The 20615-nt window shown below is 41.8% G+C and overlaps 1 protein-coding gene across 1 annotated transcript; it reads right to left on the bottom strand.

Annotated features, from left to right (window-relative positions):
• Positions 1-2803: 2803 nt before the first annotated feature.
• On the bottom strand, positions 2804-20544 carry gan (gigaxonin). The gene is made up of 13 exons (XM_079501687.1): positions 20366-20544; positions 19862-20057; positions 19171-19285; positions 17567-17917; positions 16707-16775; positions 15877-16028; positions 14815-14936; positions 14317-14429; positions 11335-11484; positions 10686-10822; positions 7885-8019; positions 7271-7380; positions 2804-5427 (listed from the first exon to the last, which is right to left on the bottom strand). The coding sequence occupies exons 2-13, from the start codon at positions 20044-20046 to the stop codon at positions 5246-5248; spliced, it is 1821 nt and encodes a 606-aa protein (XP_079357813.1). The 5' UTR covers positions 20047-20057; positions 20366-20544; the 3' UTR covers positions 2804-5245.
• Positions 20545-20615: the final 71 nt, after the last annotated feature.

Genomic DNA, 20615 nt, shown 5'->3' with positions numbered 1-20615 from the left:
TGTCAGCCTACTGTCTGTCCCTCCATAAAAAAAAATATATATATATATGCATAGACAGCCATAAATAGACATAGATAGACATAGATAGACATAGACAGACATTATCCCAGGTGAAGGAGTTTAAGTATCTCAGGGTCTTGTTTACGAGTGAGGGGAGGATGGAGAAGGAGATCAGCCAGAGAATCGGAACGGTATTTCAGTCGCTGTACCGCACTGTTGTGACAAAAAGAGAGCTTAGCCAGAGAAGGCAAAGCTCTCTGTCTACTGAGCAATCTTCGTTTCTACTCTCACCTATGCACAATTGCACACGTCATGACCGAAAGAATAACGTCACGGATACAATCGGCCGAAATGAGTTTTCTCAGACGGGTGGTTGCCATCTCCTTTAGAGATAAGGTGAGAAGTTCAGTCACACGAGAGAGACTGAGTAGAGTCGCTGCTTCTTTGCTTGGAAAAGAGCCAGCTTAGGTGGTTCGGGCATCTAGTAATGATGCCTCTCGAGCGTCTGCCTATGAAGCTCCTTGATGCACATCCCACTGGAAGGAGACCTCCGGGCAGACCAAGGATATATCTTGAAAATCTACCGGGAACACCTCGGGATCCCCCAGAATGAAGTTACTAATGTTGCTGTGGAGAGGGAAGTCTGGAGCTCTCTGGTGGAGCTGTTGCCCCCGCGACCCACGACAACGGATAAGCGGTTGAAGAAGGATCGATAAACAGCCAATGATAGCATTTGGCATGTCTTTCTTAATCAATTAGAAGACAATAAGTCAGGTGTGAGACAGTTTAGTTCAAAGACCCCTGCAAAAAAAAACCTTAAAAGAAATCCTAATTTTAAAGATTACATGGGTGAGAGAGAGAACATTGGAGAAATAAACTAGGCCTCTGGTCAAAACAACCAGCCACTTCCAGTGTCACGTGTGTGCGTGTGCGTGTGTGTGTGAGACAGAGTGTAAGTACTCACATTTGAACCAGAATCCCAGGTCAACACAGTAGCAAACATTCACACGAGTGTCCAGGTTGAGCTCCATGACCCCCCCACCCCTCCCCCAAGTCATAAGACCTGCGTTATGCTTAATTTATACTCTGTCATAGGACAGTGTTGCTCGCCAAAAATAGATCTACAAGCTCACAAAGTGGCGCGAGTTGTACGCCGAAGTATAACGTTTTGCTTGCTTGGGTTATCTTTTATCTCAGGTACATATATATGTTTTTCTTGTGGAAAAAGAGACCCCCTTGCCGCTTGTGAAACAAGCTTGTGTATATATCTGGAAACCCCTTATTTGTATTTATATTGTAAATAAGATTAGAGAGACCCTACGGCTGTGCCGTTTGTAAATTAGCCAAGAGAGACCCATGAGTGTGCTGTGTGTGGAACAAGCTTTTTTTGAGTGGTGCAACCACTCCAAGGAACAGCAACAGTGACTATGAGTACCAGTAGGGGCAAAAGTGGCGCTGTTGTGCCAGAAACAGAGAGAGAGGGATAGTGCTGCACTGTTGCCTGCTAATGAGAGAGGGGGGGGGGGGGGGAGTTGCACCACTCAGTTCACACAGGTGTGATTTTTTCTTTTTCTGGCCTACTTGTGTGCGAGCAGAGCGCGCAAGTACTGCTACGAACTGCTGTTCTAAAACCATTAGATCTGTTATTGACCTTATTCCAACCTTGAAACGTACCTTAGTTACGTCACCATCAACAGCCAATAAGGGACCACCATTCTTACCCCGACATACATACATACATACTGTACATACCCAGCCTATCACCAAACGTACCTTAGTTACGTCACCATCAACAGCCAATAAGGGACCACCATTCTTACCCCTACATACATACTATAGATACATACGTAGCCTGGGGTGACCACTGAGCAACCAACTGACTGACTGATGGGAAATGGACGTTTTCATAGTAAATGCGAGCTGCAGTCGAACAATGGATTCTATTTCAGCATGCTAACTTTCCAAGTAAGAGAAAATTATGTCATTGCTAGGCAGGTTTTGGTAGGCACAGGCAGGTATTTGAACCGAGCATAGCAGGCAGCCCACTAATAGTGTGCAGAGTGAGTAGACAGACATTGTGAAATTATATGACGTCAAGGTTGAAAATGTGTTAAGTGCTTCTTTAAATGTTTCAACAAAAAAAAACGTAACCAAAAAATATCCCTTAACAGCACATGATAAAATCCTTACTAAATAGTAACTAAATGGTTTACAATTTAAATTACTCTTGCCCATACATACAGTATATCTATTAAGTAGCAGCATAAATTATCAACAATGGTAATGGATATTGAAGGCACATGTACATATTTCTCCTTTTTTTGTACTGTTTTTTTTTATTGTGCGAATAAACTAAACTAAACTAAACAAAAAGGCATATCAGACTAAAATAAAAACCAACACATTTATTTGCTGCATTTTGTCACAGACAAATACTAGTTTTCTTCACCATGAAAAACATAATCAAGATTATAGCTGTATTACTTTCGTTTCACCCTGCTCTTATATTATGCTAATGTGGATCCTATGTTGAAGGCTTTTCATTTTTGTATTCTTGTCTTATTACTACGGTCAAAGCACAGTACTTTGTGGACCTCACGAGTAGGCATTTCTTAACCCATTTAGACCTGGTGCAACCTATACGTTGTTATAGATGCATAAAGTGATTGGCAAATCGAGTGGCAGAGTGAGTTTAAAGTCGTTTAAACTCACATCCAAACAGACTTTTCTGTTTGGATGTACGGGCTGTGAAGTAGTTTTTTTCCCCAGAAATCTTAGTCCTACCAATAAAGAATAAACAAAATTAGCCAAATAGATCAATTGTATTTTAATTCCCTTGTACATTTGAATAACATTCATAGGCATTTTACACCATAGAAAGCTTCATTTAAATCAATTTAAGAAGAACCCGGTAATGTGTTGAACTCCTTTAACTTTCACCAGAGTAATGTAGTAAGAGAATGGTGACACGCTTTGATCTCGCCGCAAAGCGGGTGCTTATGGGCGATAGTTCCAAACATTGCTCCTATGGCTGGAACTATTCCATTGAGATAGAATGAGCACTTCCGCATTCCATTGTTACAATGAGAGTCAACGGGAGTGTCATTACTCTCTTTTATACTACTCTGACTTTCACAAGAGTATTTTTGTTAAAAATGTCTGTTTAATCCCATCTCTACCGGGAGTATTTAAAGTACCATTACAATGTTTTACTACCACACCTAATGTGTTTATCATGTGAGAGCGAGCATTGTTTGGGGTTCAGAGTGGTGCGGAAACACTAGTGTTTACAGTCAACGACGAGGCTTTGCAGGAATGTCATGGGTCCATGCAACGATAATACGAAGCACTACACACAATATTACGCAATTAAATGCATAGAAGGGGCTGAAACAGACCGGTTCTCGTCTCGCTTTCGAGTGTTCCGAGATTGAGCAGCAATAAAACAGCTATTGGTTCATCCCAATTTAGACTTTGGTGTAAAAGTGCGTGTGTAAAAGTTTGCTCGACAAAACTGTCTTGATTTATGTTGTGCAGCCCGTTAGCTCACCTGGGCAAACTTTAGTGTGGTCAGTGTATACATGTTCTGTATGTGTTTCAGTGGTCAGTGCACAGAGACCCCTTTTCCACCGGTTGGTTCCCAATGGGAACCGGTTCAGTTCTTTTTGGTTTTTAGTCCATGAGCCAGAGCTCCAAAATTGGTGGGAAAAACTAGACCTATATTACATTGTTTATAGGATCAATACAAGTAAATTAATACATGATAACCCTTCCACAGTAGTAGCTTTTTCATATTTCCGATTATTTTGCATATTTTCCTACATAATCCCTCATTTGCATATTTAAAAATCACACCCGTGTGAACTGAGTGGTGTAAGGTCTTATATAGACTGATCAGCTGTGGTCTGACGTAATGTCTGACGTAATGAAATCACACCCGTGTGAACTGAGTGACCGTAGCAACCATGCTCATTTTTTGAGCACAGACAGACAGACACGTAAACTAACAAAGCCAGTCGTAGGAGTGGTTTACACCACTCAAAAATTTAAAATTTGTAATACAATAAATCATTGTCTTCGTGTAAGTACTCAATTGGGGAAGTTTCATGGTGATAACAATCTAATATAGGTATGGTTTTGCCCACTCAATTCATAATTAACGTTCCAATTTTGGAGCTCTGGCTCATGGACTAAAAACCAAAAAGAACTGAACCAGTTCCCATTGGGAACCAACCGGTGGAAAAGGGGCCTGAGTGCATACATGTACTCAGTACATGTACGTACATTGTACTGTATGATGTGTTCAGTGTGTTTTTGTTTTATGACATTTATGAGAGGTGGGGGGTGTGTATGGGCTGCCTCTGGGCCAGAGACAGACAGCAGCAGCTGGAACTCACATACAACAAACGCGGTGAACAGATGCCAAAACCATCCACACCGACTGGAAAGCCAGGTCAGAGGTCACGAAGGCAAGCAAAATACATTCAGCAACGTAACAAGTGTTAGGCGCCCGCCACTACATCTATTTCTGAACCAACCCTACTCGGGCCGGGCTCTGACAAGTTCATTATGTCTAAAGCAGCCATTTTATATTATGCTTAGTCTAGTCTTTATTATTATCATTTTCTTGCTATTCACCGAGCGGCAAACAATTATTAAACATTGAAAGCCACTGGGAATCGATAAAATATACAAAAATGCAAAAGTAAACAACAATAAAAATGTCATGAGCCATGTTGTGTAAAAAAAAAAGAAAAAGTTTTTAGGTTTATAGACCACCTCCCATCAAGCCAGCCCAATCCTTAAGCAAGGTACAGTAAAAGTGCATTCACCCCGGACGCAATAAAAATAATCACTTTGTTGCATTCACATCGGATACAACGATTTTACCTGGAGAGATTTGTCCTACACACACACACCTGTCACTCAACTTACATGATGTGGACCGCTTCAGGCGTGTACGTGAAATATTGCTCAAAGTCACGCCTTTACATTGATTTAACATTGAAATCCACGGCTCAAAAAAAAGGTCACTTGTCTTGGTCTGGTGTCAATCCCCCTTTATGTCACAAGGATTAAAATAAATGTCCAGGGAGCCACTAACTTCCCCAAAGTTAGTCCCCCTCCCTCCTCAATATACGTACAGTATACTAAAGTGATTACACTCCCCATAACCAGAAGTAGACAGTGGGTACAAGTGTGTGAATATGGAAGCCAAGAACCCCTTTGCCAGGGTCTCGACTTCCTAAGTGTGAGTTATCCTGCGTCTGAACATGCCCTGATTCAGCTGTAAGCGGAACAATCGGCAGTTAGCGATGCGCAGGGCCGTACAGGACGTCCTGTAGAGGTCGCTGGACAACATGGGCTTGGTGTGGTGCCATGTCCCCGTGCTGCGCCGGAACTCGCGGATGTAGTCGAAGCTCGTACCTAGCGTGAACACAAGAAGGGAACATGCATTAATGTATTTAACAGTTACAATACAACTAAGTTGCTATCCGTGGAAGGAGAGTCTTTCCATTGCATAGTGCCAGCTTGACACGCCAGCCATGGCACTACCCTAATTATTTCCCTTTCCATTATTACCTGGTACTTGGAGGTACTTTTTTTGGTTTGACTGTGTTGGGCTCTCAGACCCATAAATGTTTAAATGTCGTAAAATCAATGTTAGGCAGGCAACTGGCATGGCACCTTAATTAACTGAATTTGACCAGAAACAGTTTTTGTTGGGCTTGCTATAGTTTAAAATAGACATTGTATAATGACTGTGTTCGCTTTAGCACAGAATGATAGTCAGTTCAGCGGGCGTCGCTTCAATCAAGACAATGATATAGTACCGCATTATGCGAACGATGACGATTTGATGGTAGTGGTTAACATTAAATAGGATTTCTTTGATCAATTATTCCACAAATGAATTCTTCTGAAGCACAAGCAAGAAACCAGAAGACCAGCTCAGTGGCCTTGTGGTTAGAGTGTCCGCCCTGAGACTGGGAGTTCGATCCCCCGCCGGGTCATACCAAAGACTCTAAAAATGGGACCCAGTGCCTCCCTGCTTGACACTCAGCATCAAGGGTTGGATTGGGGGTAAGTCCCTGCGACATACTAGCGTCATGTCCAGGGGGTGTACTTGTAAAAGAGACGCAGTCTCAATGTGTTAAATAAAGGTTAAATAAAAAATAAATAAAAAACATCAAGCTGCCTCACGCTACAGAAACAGGAGATAGGCTCCTGCCCTATGGGCCTCATGGCTCGGCAAGGCTACTTACTTACAAGCAAGAACACAGCACCAATGATTCACCATGCAACTCCTTGCAACATGCAACTACTTACTTGCAACCATTATCCCCAATGGCAGTTGCTAGGAGTTGACCTTAAAGGAGCATTCAGTGATTTGGGTGATTTGGAGAAAAAAAACGGTCCACCCGGTAACAAGATGTGCACATGCACACGCTCTACAGTGGGGGAAGTACAACAGACCAACAGCACGTGCACCAATGCCCGCCCCACTCGATCATGATTGGAGGAAGGCCCCTCTCATCCTGATTGGATGAAGGCTTTGCCACCCAAAGCCCAAACCGAAACTAGGGTTCTTTTTACCCCAGGGGGACAGGGAGGAACTCCTTATATGGTCAGCACACTTTATATTAGGGAGGATTATCCAAAAAATAAGAAAAAATAAGTGATATTTGAATTAAGTGAAATCACTGAATATACCTTTAAAACTTGTTTTTTGCGACTAGTTGCATTGGTGCGGTATATGGGCTTAAAACCTCTTAAACCCCAGGGGGGTCCAGGAGGGAAAATCAAAAATATCGGAGTTGGAACCTGAGACCCTGACCAGCCCCATTTACCCGCTGAGAGCTGTTCATGAGGTGGGCAGCCGCTGCCCCCGCCGGCGGGGGATTAAGAGGATAATTAAAGCTAAGTACTGATCAATCATATCTGCTCCATCTACAGTACATGTATATACTACTGTATGTAGATGGATGCTTGCCAGAGGGATAACGTGATGAATAATTGTAATCTGCTTAGATTACTCTTGTCCTAATCACATTAGTGTAGGGAGGCTAATTGTCAAAATAATCCGACAGATCACACACACACACACACACAGACACAGACACAGACACACACACACACACACACACACACACACACACACACACACACACACACACACACACAGACACACACACACACACACACACACACACACACACACACACACACACACACACACACACACACACACCAGTGTGTGTTAACTGACCAGTGTCGAGGTCTCCTACTACGTAGATGCTAGCTCCAATGGGTACAGCTCCATAGACAAAGGAGGAGCTGGTGTGAATACACAGATTCTGATCATCCAGGTACATCCACCTACAGGTACAGAGGATGCATGGCATAACACAATTTGTTAGTGTGAAATATAACTTTTTTTTTAACGATTTTTTTTTCAAAAATAGCAGACCAAAAATAGCAGATCTACAAGTTCATAGCGCGCCAATCGGTGGCGCGCTATGAGCTTGTAGATCTGCTATTTTTTAAAACACCAAGTTAGTTGAACACTGGAAAACTATGAATAAAAATTACATTTCTGTTTGGCTTTCGACAAAAAAGGTGCACAGGGCAGATATGAACTCAAAACAACAAACGTGCGGCACGTTTTGAGCTTGTAGATAGTGGTTATTTGTTATTTCCACTATTTTTCAAAAATGTTTGAAAATATTATTTTTCAACATGGAAATTATCATGATGATTAAACCTAATACGTTTATAATTATTGGTCTATGTTAGGAGAACAGTTTGGTTCGGTTATTGATTAAAAGGACAAGGTGCTAAAATCGTAAATCTAACTGGTACAAGTAGGTTGTTTTGACTGACCTCCTCATCTCATTGTGGTAGAACTCAGACTTGCAGGTTGTCATCTGTCTATTCTCTGGGTTGTCGGACTCTTGGCTCCTCACTCCACCAAACACATAGAGCTCTTGTGCTACGCCACATGCTACTGAGCCAAACCTTATAAAGAAATACATGGGGCGTGAAAATCATCACCAGCGAATTCACACATTTCAAGATATCAAACTCTACTCTCTCTCTCTCTATTCTCCCAGTGCTTTACATTTAACAGTATAGCATCTGCATCTCAATTAACTGAAATTGCCAACGGACAAAGAAAGAGGTCCTAGCACTCACTAGGATCCTATCATGGCCTAAATGACAGAGCCTTAAGCAAGGCACCACATTAAATGGCCTCTCTCAATTGACGTAAATCTGTCGTAGCAACTTAAATCCCTGAGGGTATACACTGACACCACGCTAGACAGGAACGCCCAAAAACATCACATCCGGGGTAAGAATTTACCCCGGAATGTTCTATGGCTGCCAATGCAACTTGGTCCAATCCTTAATCACATACGGACAAACATCTATGCCGATGCTATCTAACTTGCGGAGGTAGCGTGCCTTGTCCACGGGCAACAGATCTTTCAACGTATGGCATTGCAAATACGTTTGATAATCGCTACTCTGCTCAATATTGTTTTGAAAATGCCACAAATTGCATTGCAGTGAACGAGCGAAAATCACAACTTCCCCCGTTTGTGGGCGGAGTCACAGTTTGAGGCACTGTTTACGCGCCGTGGTGTCAGAGTATGATGAACAGGCAGATTCATGTCTGTGAATGTTTCTTTCACATTCATCTTCATTTGTCTCACAGCCTGTGGTTTTTCCCTATGACTAAATATGACCAAAAAAAGCATATGACATGACACAATATAAGCCATTCTAGGGAAGTCTGACTGAAACCAAAAACTTCAAGAGTTCAAGTGGGTCACGGGTGCAGTAGTGACTCACTTTGTTGGGTAGTACATACTAGTGCAACACTTTTACCTGGGGCGATAAGAGCTTTTAGCTTTCCCAACCCTGTGGAATGCACTCCCCAGGGCCAATGCTCCCAGAGAAGCGTCCACCCTCCACCCTCCAAACCTTCAAAACTTCACTTCAATATGGCTTTCCCCAGCTAACTCCACCACACACCCCTTTCTCAACATAACACATGAAAATCTTCCTTAGTCTTGGCCTTTTCTTAGTGTTTCTTTCCTAATAAAGTTGTTATTGTGTTGTGTGTGTGTGTGTGTGTGTGTGTGTGTGTGTGTGTGTGTCCATGTAAAGCTTTGGGTACTTAAAAAAAGCACATTTGAGATATTATTATTAACACTTGGGTATAAAGTGTGACATAGTGACATGTCTCATCTTGAATTTCCCATACCATGCCACACTCTACCCTCCTACTTTCGACCCTCAGCGATTTGTATTCTATTAAGAACCCACACGTTTTTGTCTGTAGGCAGACACCAGTCCTATGAGCATGCAAGTGTTTTAGGGTTCTTCCGCAGCATTGCGCTAGGCTAACACTGCATCTCCAAACGTGACTGCACTGCGCGTGACTCCACGCCGGTATAATAATATCCGTATAATATCGTAATCGGTCAGAATCGGTTTCGTCGGCCTGGGCCGTGGCTCAGTGGTCCAGGCACCTTGGCTGGTAATCCAGTCTGGCAGTGTGCCGCGGGTTCGACTCCCGATCCCGACGGCCTTTACTGCATGTCATCCCCCCCCCCCATCTCACTCCCCATTTCCTGTCAGCCTACTGTCTGTCCCTCCATAAAAAATATAAAATAAAGGCGAAAGCCACAAAAAAAAACATCGGTTTCGTCAGATATGACCCTGCAAATAATCGGAGATCGCTCATAATTTCATAATCGTGCACCCCTATTTTTTCATTTTATTTCTTGTGCGTGGCGTCAGACAGGAGCACGCCGTCAGGCGTGCGACCTTACAATCATGGCCCCACCAGTCATGACCAGTCATGACAGCCTATGCTTTACGACCTAACAGTTAGCTTTGCTCTCCCTTCCCTGTGATCATGTGGTCTTGCTCCACCAGGCAAAACACTATCCTCTCAATACAGATGGACAGCAGAGCCACTGGCTGCTTTTCCGAGGTACACCGAAAACAAATCTCTATTCTCCCCTGAATGACCTCGCCTTAAAAAGAGAGAAATGTCCATGCATGTATTAATGAATTTGTCCCCCAACATCACTTAACAGTTTAGTTGTCATTTGACTGTAGCACTTGTGAATCACTGGAGTGAACAAAATTGTTAAATTGAGCAAATTCTAATATTTGGACAATGTAAGGGAATAATCATATCTCGAAAATCTGGACTTTCACTTTCAATGCTTTATTTTGGTCATGAATTCATGTAACACTAACAGACAGGAGGAGAGTAAAGAATGCCTTGCAACCACTTTGATCTTTGGTTAACAACAATTAGAATAAATTACATACTTTTTTATGGTTTTTTTTAAGTTCTCATTTTTTTATTTTTTTAAAAGTTAAGTTTAAGTTTTTTTTAAGTTTTTTCTTTTTAAGTTTTTTTTAAGTTAAGTTTTTTTTTTAAGTTAAGTTTTGTGTGTGTGTGTGTTTTTTTTTGTGTGTGTGTGATACAGCTGCGCCCTCTGGTGGCGGGCCGGTGGTGTTACAGCGTGACACACACACACACAGACACACAGTTTAGGCTAGCTTCTATAGTTAGTGCTCACTGCGTTCGCAATTACCGACTATAGCCTTCTTACTTTACTTACTTATTAACCCAGTCAATTAAAGATGATTATATTCACCTTCTGTCTTTCAAAGGGCAGATGCCGGTCCACTGCTGGGTCTTTGGGTCAAAGCATTCAACAGAGTCATACAGCTTCCCATATGATCCTCCGCCCATTGCATAGATCTTTTTATTCATAGTGGCATAAGATCCAATCTGGAAAAGGGGGACAAGATAGCAATGCAACAAAAAAATAGCAAATTACCAATGGTTAACCCATTTTGGCCAAAAGGGGGAACCCCTTTTGGCGTTTTAAAGCATTATGTTATGCTTTAGCTATTGAAAAATAGCAGACCTACAAGCTCGTAGCGCGCCACTCGGTGGCGCGCTACGAGCTTGTAGGTCTGGTATTTTTGAAAAATCGAAGAACGACTGACATAGAAACATAGCTTTTTCAGAAAACTGTCATTTTCAAACAGACATTTTTAGAATCTGATCTCAGGTTGGACACAGCAACACTCTGATATTAACCGGCAACCAAGATGGATTGGTGTCCTCTTTAGTCATATAATGCCTTTCAAAAAATGTCACATTTAATAACTTGTACGTTTACCTCTGCTCAGTGGAATGAATACTTGCTCTGAACGTCATTCAACCAAATTGAAAACCAAACATAATGGAAAGCAATCATTTATTCCGCTGTTCGCAAACAGATGTGTGTCTCATACCTTGCGAACCATGTTCATGCTGGTCGTCAGTTTCCATGTGTTGGAGTGGAGATCAAACACCTCCACTGTCAGCAGCTCTATATCCAGGTCCTCACCTCCCATGACATAGACCATCCCATCCAGCTCTGCCACGCCAAAGTTCTGACGGGCCTGGGTGGATACAGGAAGTGACAAGGCTGTCAGTGTGCCACAGAAATCCCCCATGGGCCAGGGAAATTCCCCCCTGTCAGGTGAAAAGAAGCAGCTTGGACTCCTCATGCATAGAAGGGGGCATGAGGTCAGTCCGCTGCCCCCCCAGGTTGGCAGAGGAAGTGTAGCGCCCAGGATTATACATTAGATAATTGGCACTGGGTGAAAAAACTGGGTTGCAAAATCATGGGATAAAAATTTAAAAAAAAAAGAAAGTCCCATTCACTCAAAAACATGTTTTCTACAATGAATTCTGCTTGGAGGCACGCATGACTTGCATTATATAGATATAATTATGTACAGATATTCCAACCATAGTGCCCATTTAGCATTTTGTCTACTGGATGCAGGTACTTCCTCAAAATCTATCCTGCAAACCTATCATGGTCCAATATGCAAAACACATTCGCTTTGGGCCACAGTGTTGGTTGGGGCACACGGCCTATGATATTCATAAAACTGAATATACATCCCTTTTCTGATAACATCATGACATTTCTTAGTAGGTGCAAAACTTCACCTGGAAACTGTAGCCACTTGGCTAAGCCAACACCAACTGTCAAGTTCAGTTTGCCCTTTTTACGAGGTATAACTTGAAAGGATTGTGCAATCGTGGAATGAGCAACATATAGAAGAAGCGTGTGGGTTGTGCATGGTATGCTACTAGTGGGCGCTGAATGCATGTTCACTCTCTGGCACTGAGAGGGACTGTTACAGGATATTTGTCATGGCACAGCCACTACTATCTACACTGACATCTAGTGGTGGTAATCACAAAATGTTGCAGCTAGAACATAACATGGCTGCAGCAATGCAGCCAAATATACAATAAATGGGCCTCAAGATCCGTCAAGATCAACTCTTCCAAATAGAGCGTCGCAGTCCCGCCCCCTTTCATGACGACGCCAGGCCCAGGAAATGAATCACAATGCATTTTTCCCATAGACATTTCAAAAAGTATTTATTTAAAGACGTTTACGCTGCGGACAAAGCCAACTCTTGTCGTGACAAATCATGACAATAAACACAATATTTTGGACCAAACAAATAATTACATAGAAGAAAAAACACAAAAAAAGTGTTGTAACCTGCCGTTTTTTTCTACTTTCTAATTCTTTGTTTGGCCCGAAAAATTGTGTTTATTGTCATGATTTGTCACGACTCGAGTTGGCTTTGTCCGCGGCGTAAACGTCTTTAAATAAATAAATACTTTCTGAAATGTCTATGAGGAAAATGAACGGAGAATCATTTCCTGGGCCCTGGTAGGGGGCGGGACTGCGGCGCTCTATACAGCTCCACAACAAGAGCCATGTAGATTGTCAATTTGGCACTATGGGATGTTGGGAGACTTGCTGTTAAAAGCTGTGGCAAATTGACTGCTTTAACCATAAGGTTACTGGTCTGATTCTGCAATAGTTAAAGGGCACATGAGGAAGACATTATAAAAACTATACCTATTTTGTATTTACTCATTCTGTATCGGTTTGAATGAAATGTACATTTTGGATGTATTTAATGATTAAATACATCTAAAATGTCTCGATTAAATTTTAATCGAGCCTGACCGATGCCAGAAATTTTGTAGGTGCCACCGATGAGATCACAAGATGAATCATGTACTGGTTGCCACCAACGAGAAACCGAGATGTTTTGAAAAAATATATATATATATATATATTTAGAAAATTCCTTTAATCTAGTGTGCAGGTGATGACATGCACATGACATGCACAATAGAATTACATTTTATTTATTTTATTTATAATGGGAACAGTGGCACCCAGGACCAAAACTGGTGTCCACCCCCTGTCACTTAAGGAGTAAGATGCCGATTTTGTGCTGAAAAATGTTGATACATTTTAGAAACTTAGATATGATTAAAGTTTCTATTTGAGAAAGGTGCAGTAAGCATTTAAAAAGTGTAAAAAAGGAAAATAAATCTCTATATTCTGAAAAATTCTATTTTAAATGCTGATCTACAAGCATTACAAATGCGATGCGTTATGAGCTTCTAGAGCTGCTAAAAAACAAAAAACAAAAACATAATTACATGCAGCATGCCCAAATTAGGAACGCCAGGGTGAACTTGTAAATGGTGCATTTATATAGGGCCTTTATCCAAGGCGCTTTACATAGATTGTGCATTACATTCAGCCATTCACACACACATTCATACACCGATGGCTGCGGAAACCATGCAAGACACCAACCAACACATCAGGAGCAATTAGGTGTTCAGTGTCTTGCTCAAGGACACTTCGACACTAACTCTGGGGGAGCCCGGGTTCGAACTGGCAACCTTGTGGTTACCATCCAGCCACTCTACCCCTGAGCCACCGCCGCCCACAAAAACAGGACACATCGGCTGCATAATAGGCCTATCTCACAGCCCGTTTTTCACGCCCACTTCCGGTAAATAGTGGTGACTTTAACATGGGCATTTACACGTTTTTTTCTCTGGAGAATCTAAGTACATTTTCTAATGTAAAAATGTGACAGACCAATATTATTATGAAGCAAACAAGATGGTAAATCAGGTCGAGCAGATAGAACAAACCTTACCTTGAGAAAACAAAAGTTGTAGACTTCTTAAATAACCTCTTTTAACATGTAGCGTCTATGGAGTGACGTCACGCTATCACCACTAACCCCGAAAGGGGGCGTATTTAGGGGGGCGGGGAAATTCTGTGAGATAGGCTTATTGCTGATACCGATCAAAAAAGTCAAAAAAAGGCCCTAGTTTCTAAGACCATGTACACTAGTATATTTCAATGCACTACGTGTTTAGGATACCTGCATCATGGGGGCTATGGGACTCCAGGTGTTGGATTCAGGGTCATATTTCTCTCCAGTATCCAGGAGTGTCTTGTGTTCATCCCTGCCACCCATCACAATCAAATAGCCCTCTGATTGAAGAAAGAATAATCAATTAGCAATGCCACTTTAGATATTATTATAATATAGAACTGTTCATTTTTTTTGTAACCAGTTGCCATTTAGGATTTTATTTGATGTAAATCATTAGTTCATTTGTGGATTTACCAAATGATTTATTAAATTGTATTTAATTTTCTATCATACAGGGATTTATTAAATGCATCTTCTATGGTTATTTGAAATTCAACTCAATAAACATGGTTGTAATAAAATATGTTTCTATTCAGATAAAGAAGATTCATTAATGCATTAATTGATTCATTTGCTTTCCAATTGCATTTTAAAGAAGAGTGAACGGGTTCATTTTGTACAAGGTGTCTCACTTCATTTTCAAACGTCGATGCATGTACTGACCTGCAGCAACCACCCCGTGGCACACGCGGCTCGTGCTCATTGGCTGAAGCTCGATCCAGGCCTGTCTGTTCGTGTCGTAGAGCGGACACATGCAGCGTGTCATTGCACATGGCTTCCTGCTTCTGTAGAGGAAAGTACCGTCAAACAGGATGTGTGAGCTGACAGTAGGGTCTGCTAACTGGTTATGGTGGAACCGCAGACTTTGTCTCTCTGACACTTTGCGCTCCAATCTAACCTCTTCCTTTCTTACACGCTACAGTAGTTCTGCCGTAAATACAGTCACAATCTCATTTTAGCACATCACTCTTTCCCTTCCTCTGTGTCAGGAATTATGAATATTGCACCATGGACCACTGGGGCAGTTTAACCACATGAACCCTAGTGTCCCTCCCTATTCTGTGCATGGCATTAGAAGGCAAACATTCAGCAAAAACAGTCAAACATTCAGCAAAAATTACAATAATTCAGCACAAATAGCAGATCTACAAGCTCGCAACACAAGGTGCTGTAAGATTGTAGCTAGTCTATTTTTGCTATTGAACGTACAACAAATTACAGTAGTTAAGTAAATTAAGCAAGGCACATAATCTCCACTTGCTTTGCTACCATGAAGTTGCCCACTATATATCTTACATCACATTATGTATGTGCTGGATTATATACTGTGTTTATACAATATTTACTGAATTGTGTACTATATATTGTATTATCTCATAAATACTATATCATATTATACATAGCAAGTTACGTATACCGAACCATGGGATGCTCTTTGCCCAATTAAATGAACTATGGAATATTATTTTGGAGTATTATATTGTAGTGTATAGGAGTATGTGTATGTATATTATGTGGAATATATGCATGCATGTATGTAGGTAGGTAAACAGATGCACATCTGTTTACATTGAGTCATGCATTTTCAAAAAGGAAATGTAATGTAATTTGACTCCAGGGGACACTTGGACAAGCATGTAAAACATTGGCAGTTAACAGAATGAATTTGACTATTTATGACAGATGAGATGGACAACACGGGACAATCAAAACAGACCGACTCACTTGCGGTCCTCTCCCCCTGCAATAACGATGCACTCAGAGTAACCTCGTGGTTTGAAGGCAGCAAGGAGGGCCTCTCCTTGTAGCTGAGCGTCCCCTTGTGTCGACTGACAGTATTCTCGGATAACCTCCCTCATCAGGGGTTCTCCCAGGGCCTGATGGCATCACATGCAAAATGAACTCGGGGTTAGCCACAGAATTAAAGACCTCATCATGTTTATGTTCCTCTTTCACATCAGGTCTTGTGCTGCTGTATATGCAGTATCTGACCCAGACGATTGTTGTTTTTTTGGTAGCTCAATGTAAGGGCATTTTTTATTTAGTCTTTTCTTGGAAAACGTATTAACCCATTTTGACCCGAGATCAGACTCTAAAAATGTCTTCTACATCCTGACAGTTTTCTGAAAAAGCTATGAGTGGCGCGCTACGAGCTTGTAGGTCTGCTATTTTTCAATAGCTAAAGCACAACATAATGCTAACACCAAAAGGGGTTCCCGCCCAAAATGGGTTAAATGATTTTATCGAATTTTATGCCCCATTTCTATAAGATATGTGGTTTTACATTAGCACACATTATAATGGCAATTGAAGTTAATTGAATGTAGAACTAGGCTTGATGTTAAAGCAAAGATTAGGTTGTTAAATTAATATTATTTTTGATTAGTTTTAAATGAATTAATGATTATTTTTTGCACAGATTTGAGTGTGCGGAGCCTCCCTTTCTTTTTTAAATATTGGTTTAGGCCCAGGCCCATGAATGACATAGAAAATATGTTGGTGAGCAAAGACATGGTGTCAAGTATAAACATTTTGATAAATATGATGTGAATTACCTGTTCTCGCAAATAGCTTGCATCAAGGCCCTGCTGCCACACTGCAGACATCACCTCCTTCATGTGCACCTGGAAGAGTAATGGGAGTCTTCTTACTAGAACAAACCACGGTGTGTGTGTGTGTGTGTGTGTGTGTGTGTGAGAGATACTGTTTTGGTCGCTACACGGGACATCACAGCATTCCAGTGCCCCTTGATTCATTTATTTATTTTATTATTGAGTGGTGCAAACCACTCCAACAACTGGCTTTGTTAGTACCCGTGTGTGTGTTTGTGTACCTGTCCCTCAAAAGAATGAGCATGGTTACTATGGTCACTGACATTACGTCAGACCACAGCTGATCAGGCTATATAAGACCTTGCACCACTCAGTTCACACGGGTGATTTTTATTTTTAATAAATGACCGGAGCTACCTAATATTCACCAAAACCAGACCAAGAACTCCCACACAGGACTCAGGCAATCAATTAATACCTTTGCAACCACTATATTAATGCCAAGTATTTCCTACAGCTTTAAATCCAAAAATCTGACACTAAGTTCAGTTTCAAGAGTCAAGACTATTGAATGCATACATGTGACATTTTTTTAATTCCTTGAGCTGGTTGGCCCAAGAAATAATACCTTTCCATTGGCAATGAATGATTGTTTCTTCGATTGCCAATACACAATGTCATTGTCAATTTGGCACAACCCATTGACTTACCAAAAACAGTATTTGATTGATGATTTCTACTTGTCCCAAGACCATATGTATTATTTTGCATATGAAAATAGATTTTCAATTTGAAAAACAAAGTCGTCTTTCCTCTTTATTTTGCACCTGAAGAAACCCTAAAGGTAAGTGTGTCACACCCACCCTGCGATCCTCTGGGTCATGGCCGAACCAGCGTACCGCGGCCTCCAGGATGTGTTTCTCGTTTCCCACGTTCAGCTTTTCCATAGCCAGCACCTCACAGAGGCGGTCCGGTGGCATCTCCCGGAACTCCTCGGTTACTGACACGTCCCGGAAGTGTGTCTGGAGGTACTCGGTGGCGACGTAGTGGACATGGTAAAGACAGTAGTGCAGGGAGAAGAGCCGGATGCCGATACAGTTCTCTGCAGTGATGCAACTCTCAAGGAACTGACAGCAGAGGGCCTTCAAGTCGGTCAGGAGCAGCAGGTCGGACGCCTGTACCATGTCCTGGATGGTCTCTTCGCTCAGATGAATCTGTATGCAAAGGACAAACAGATTGTAGGTGTGTATATCAGTGATGTGCAGAATGGGCACCGACGTCACCCGAATCCGAACATCCGTCCGGACACGTTTATCATCCGTCCTCCTCCAATCACCTGCATTAATTATACTAGCCTATTCATAGAACTGCCACCGCCCGCACCCACATTTCAAATATTTGCTATTTATGGTATTCACCTTAGTAGCTTAGTTGTGAGATCACTGAAATGGTTTAGAACCGGGGTGCCCAAAAGGTAGATCATGATCTACCAGTAGATCACAAAGGCTGTGCAGGTAGATCACATGGCAAGGTCCTACAAATATATTTAATTTAAATGTAAATAAAACTGTTTTGCATGTGCCACTTGAATTAAGGTGACTTGATTGACTGACATCTATAAGGGCCTGTCAGCTCAAACCCACAATGCAATACTTTGTTTTCTAGAGTGTTGTACACAAACGTCAGTAGCATTACAAAGTTATAATACAAAAAAAAACCCTACCAATTAAAAATGTCCCTCTATTTCCCATTCCAAGTGTGCTTGTCTCATGTCTTACTGTATGTAACTATTCCAAAGCACCTCAGGTACATTTTTAAACACATGTCAGCAATCATGGGATCAACATTTTTTTGGTGGGTAGATCTCATTGAGCTGGTAATTTTGAAAGTGGCTCTCAAGTCAAAAAAGTGTGGGCACCTCTGGTTTAGAAGAACACAGAACATGAATTAACTTTAGATCCTGACCAGTCCTGTTATCGAGGAGATTTAGATGATCAATGATGTTTTTTAGGCTGCTGGGAGACCACCAGAGGCCATTTTCGGAGAATACACCAGTAGAGCATGTTCAGAAGAACACAAGTACAGACAAGAAGAGATATTGAAAAACACGTTCTGAGACTGACAGTCTTGGCCTCCATTGCCGTTTGAAAATGTGACTAGCTGACAACTGACAGCTGGCTGAGTCTAGTAGGCACCTAATTCATGCCTGATTAAATATGATTTCCCATTTTATAGAATGGGGCATGTCAATCAACATTAATATGACAAATAACCGTGCCCCACGTGAGATCTGTGGTTATGACCGGGATCCATCTCTCTCACACACACACACACACACACACACACACACACACACACACACACACACACACACACACACACACACACACACACACACACACACACACACACACACACACACACACACACACACACACACACACACACACACACACACACAACTCACTTCTCCACTGAAGATGTAATCCAGGATCTCTTTCATGATTGGCATAGAGACCCCCTGTAACTCGATTCTGTATGTTGACCCATCTTCCTTCGGAGGATTGTATGTCAGCTTGGTCCTAGCAGACGGAATTATTGACAGTCTATGTGAATGGCCACTGGACAAATGTCATAACTTATGTTCAGATATCACATTTGAGTTCTAAATGCCACAGTCAGTCCCTCCACTTTGTTGCTGACTGTAATAATGGGACTCATATTATAGGCCAGAAATGGTGAGCATATACGTGCATGAGAATGCCTGGCATGAACAGTCTGGTCAGAGGGATCGGGAGCCTACAGAAAACAAGTGAATTTAGTCTTTTCTTGGAAAACATATTAAATGATTTTATCAAATTTCTATGCCCCATTTCTATAAAATATGTGGTTTTACATTAACACACATTATGCCAATTGAAGTTACTTGAATGTAGAACTAGGCTTGATGTTAAAGCAAAGATTAGGTTATTAAATTAGTTTTACATGAATTAATGATTATTTTTTGCACAGATTTGAGTGGAGGGTAGATCTCATTGAGCTGGTAATTTTGAAAGTGGCTCTCAAGTCAAAATAGTGTGGGAATGCCTGGCATGAACAGTCTGGTCAGAGAGAGGGAGGGAGCCTACAGAAAACAAGTGATCTTGTTAAGCCATTACCGGACATATGGGCTGGCAGCGGCGAGAATGTTTTTCTGGACGGGGAGCTCCTCTCCATCCACCACTAGCAGAGCGTCGTGAAAACACTGCTGCTGCCAGAAGGACCGCAGGACCATGAGGAGCTTCTTGGAATGTTGTGGGTCCGAAACCTTCGAACCAGACGCAGTCACGCCCGAGTCTGGCATGATGTCCAAGTCTAGGAGCAAACAAAAACAAGCAGAGAACTAATGGTAACTAAACTATAACTACTGTGTTTTCATGGAAGAGATGGTGATCATATAGTCTATCACTCATACATGAAAACGCACAACCATGTCAAGTCGCAGCCAGGCTACACTACAGCCTGGCTTTTTTAGGTCCCTGGGCTGGCTGTGATAGAATTACATGGGAAATGCCACCGGGGCATAGCTTTTTGGGCATGTTTAGACAAAACATAAGCAGTGTGGCAAAACATAAGCATTCTATGAATTATTTCAACATGGGGATTTTTAGATGTCATCATACCTGAAGCAAAGCGCGTCCAGTCAGTCTGCTGCTCCCAGGTATCCTTCAGCCAGTAAGGTGAATGTGAATGAAATATTAATGTTGTACAGTAGCTTATATAAATGTTCCGTTGATACTGTAGGCGATAGGCGTGAAGCGGCCGTCTGTCACATAAGCAGCTGGGACACTTCCGCACAGCATCCATACGACCAGTGTTGCCGGGTTTTGCGAGAGAAATAAGCAAGAAACAAGGTCTATGAAAACAAGCCCC

This window comes from Electrona antarctica, assembly GCF_951216825.1.
Source record: "Electrona antarctica genome assembly, chromosome: 5".
Classification (NCBI taxonomy): Eukaryota; Metazoa; Chordata; class Actinopteri; order Myctophiformes; family Myctophidae; genus Electrona; species Electrona antarctica.
This window is presented reverse-complemented; position numbering and strand designations above follow the sequence as displayed.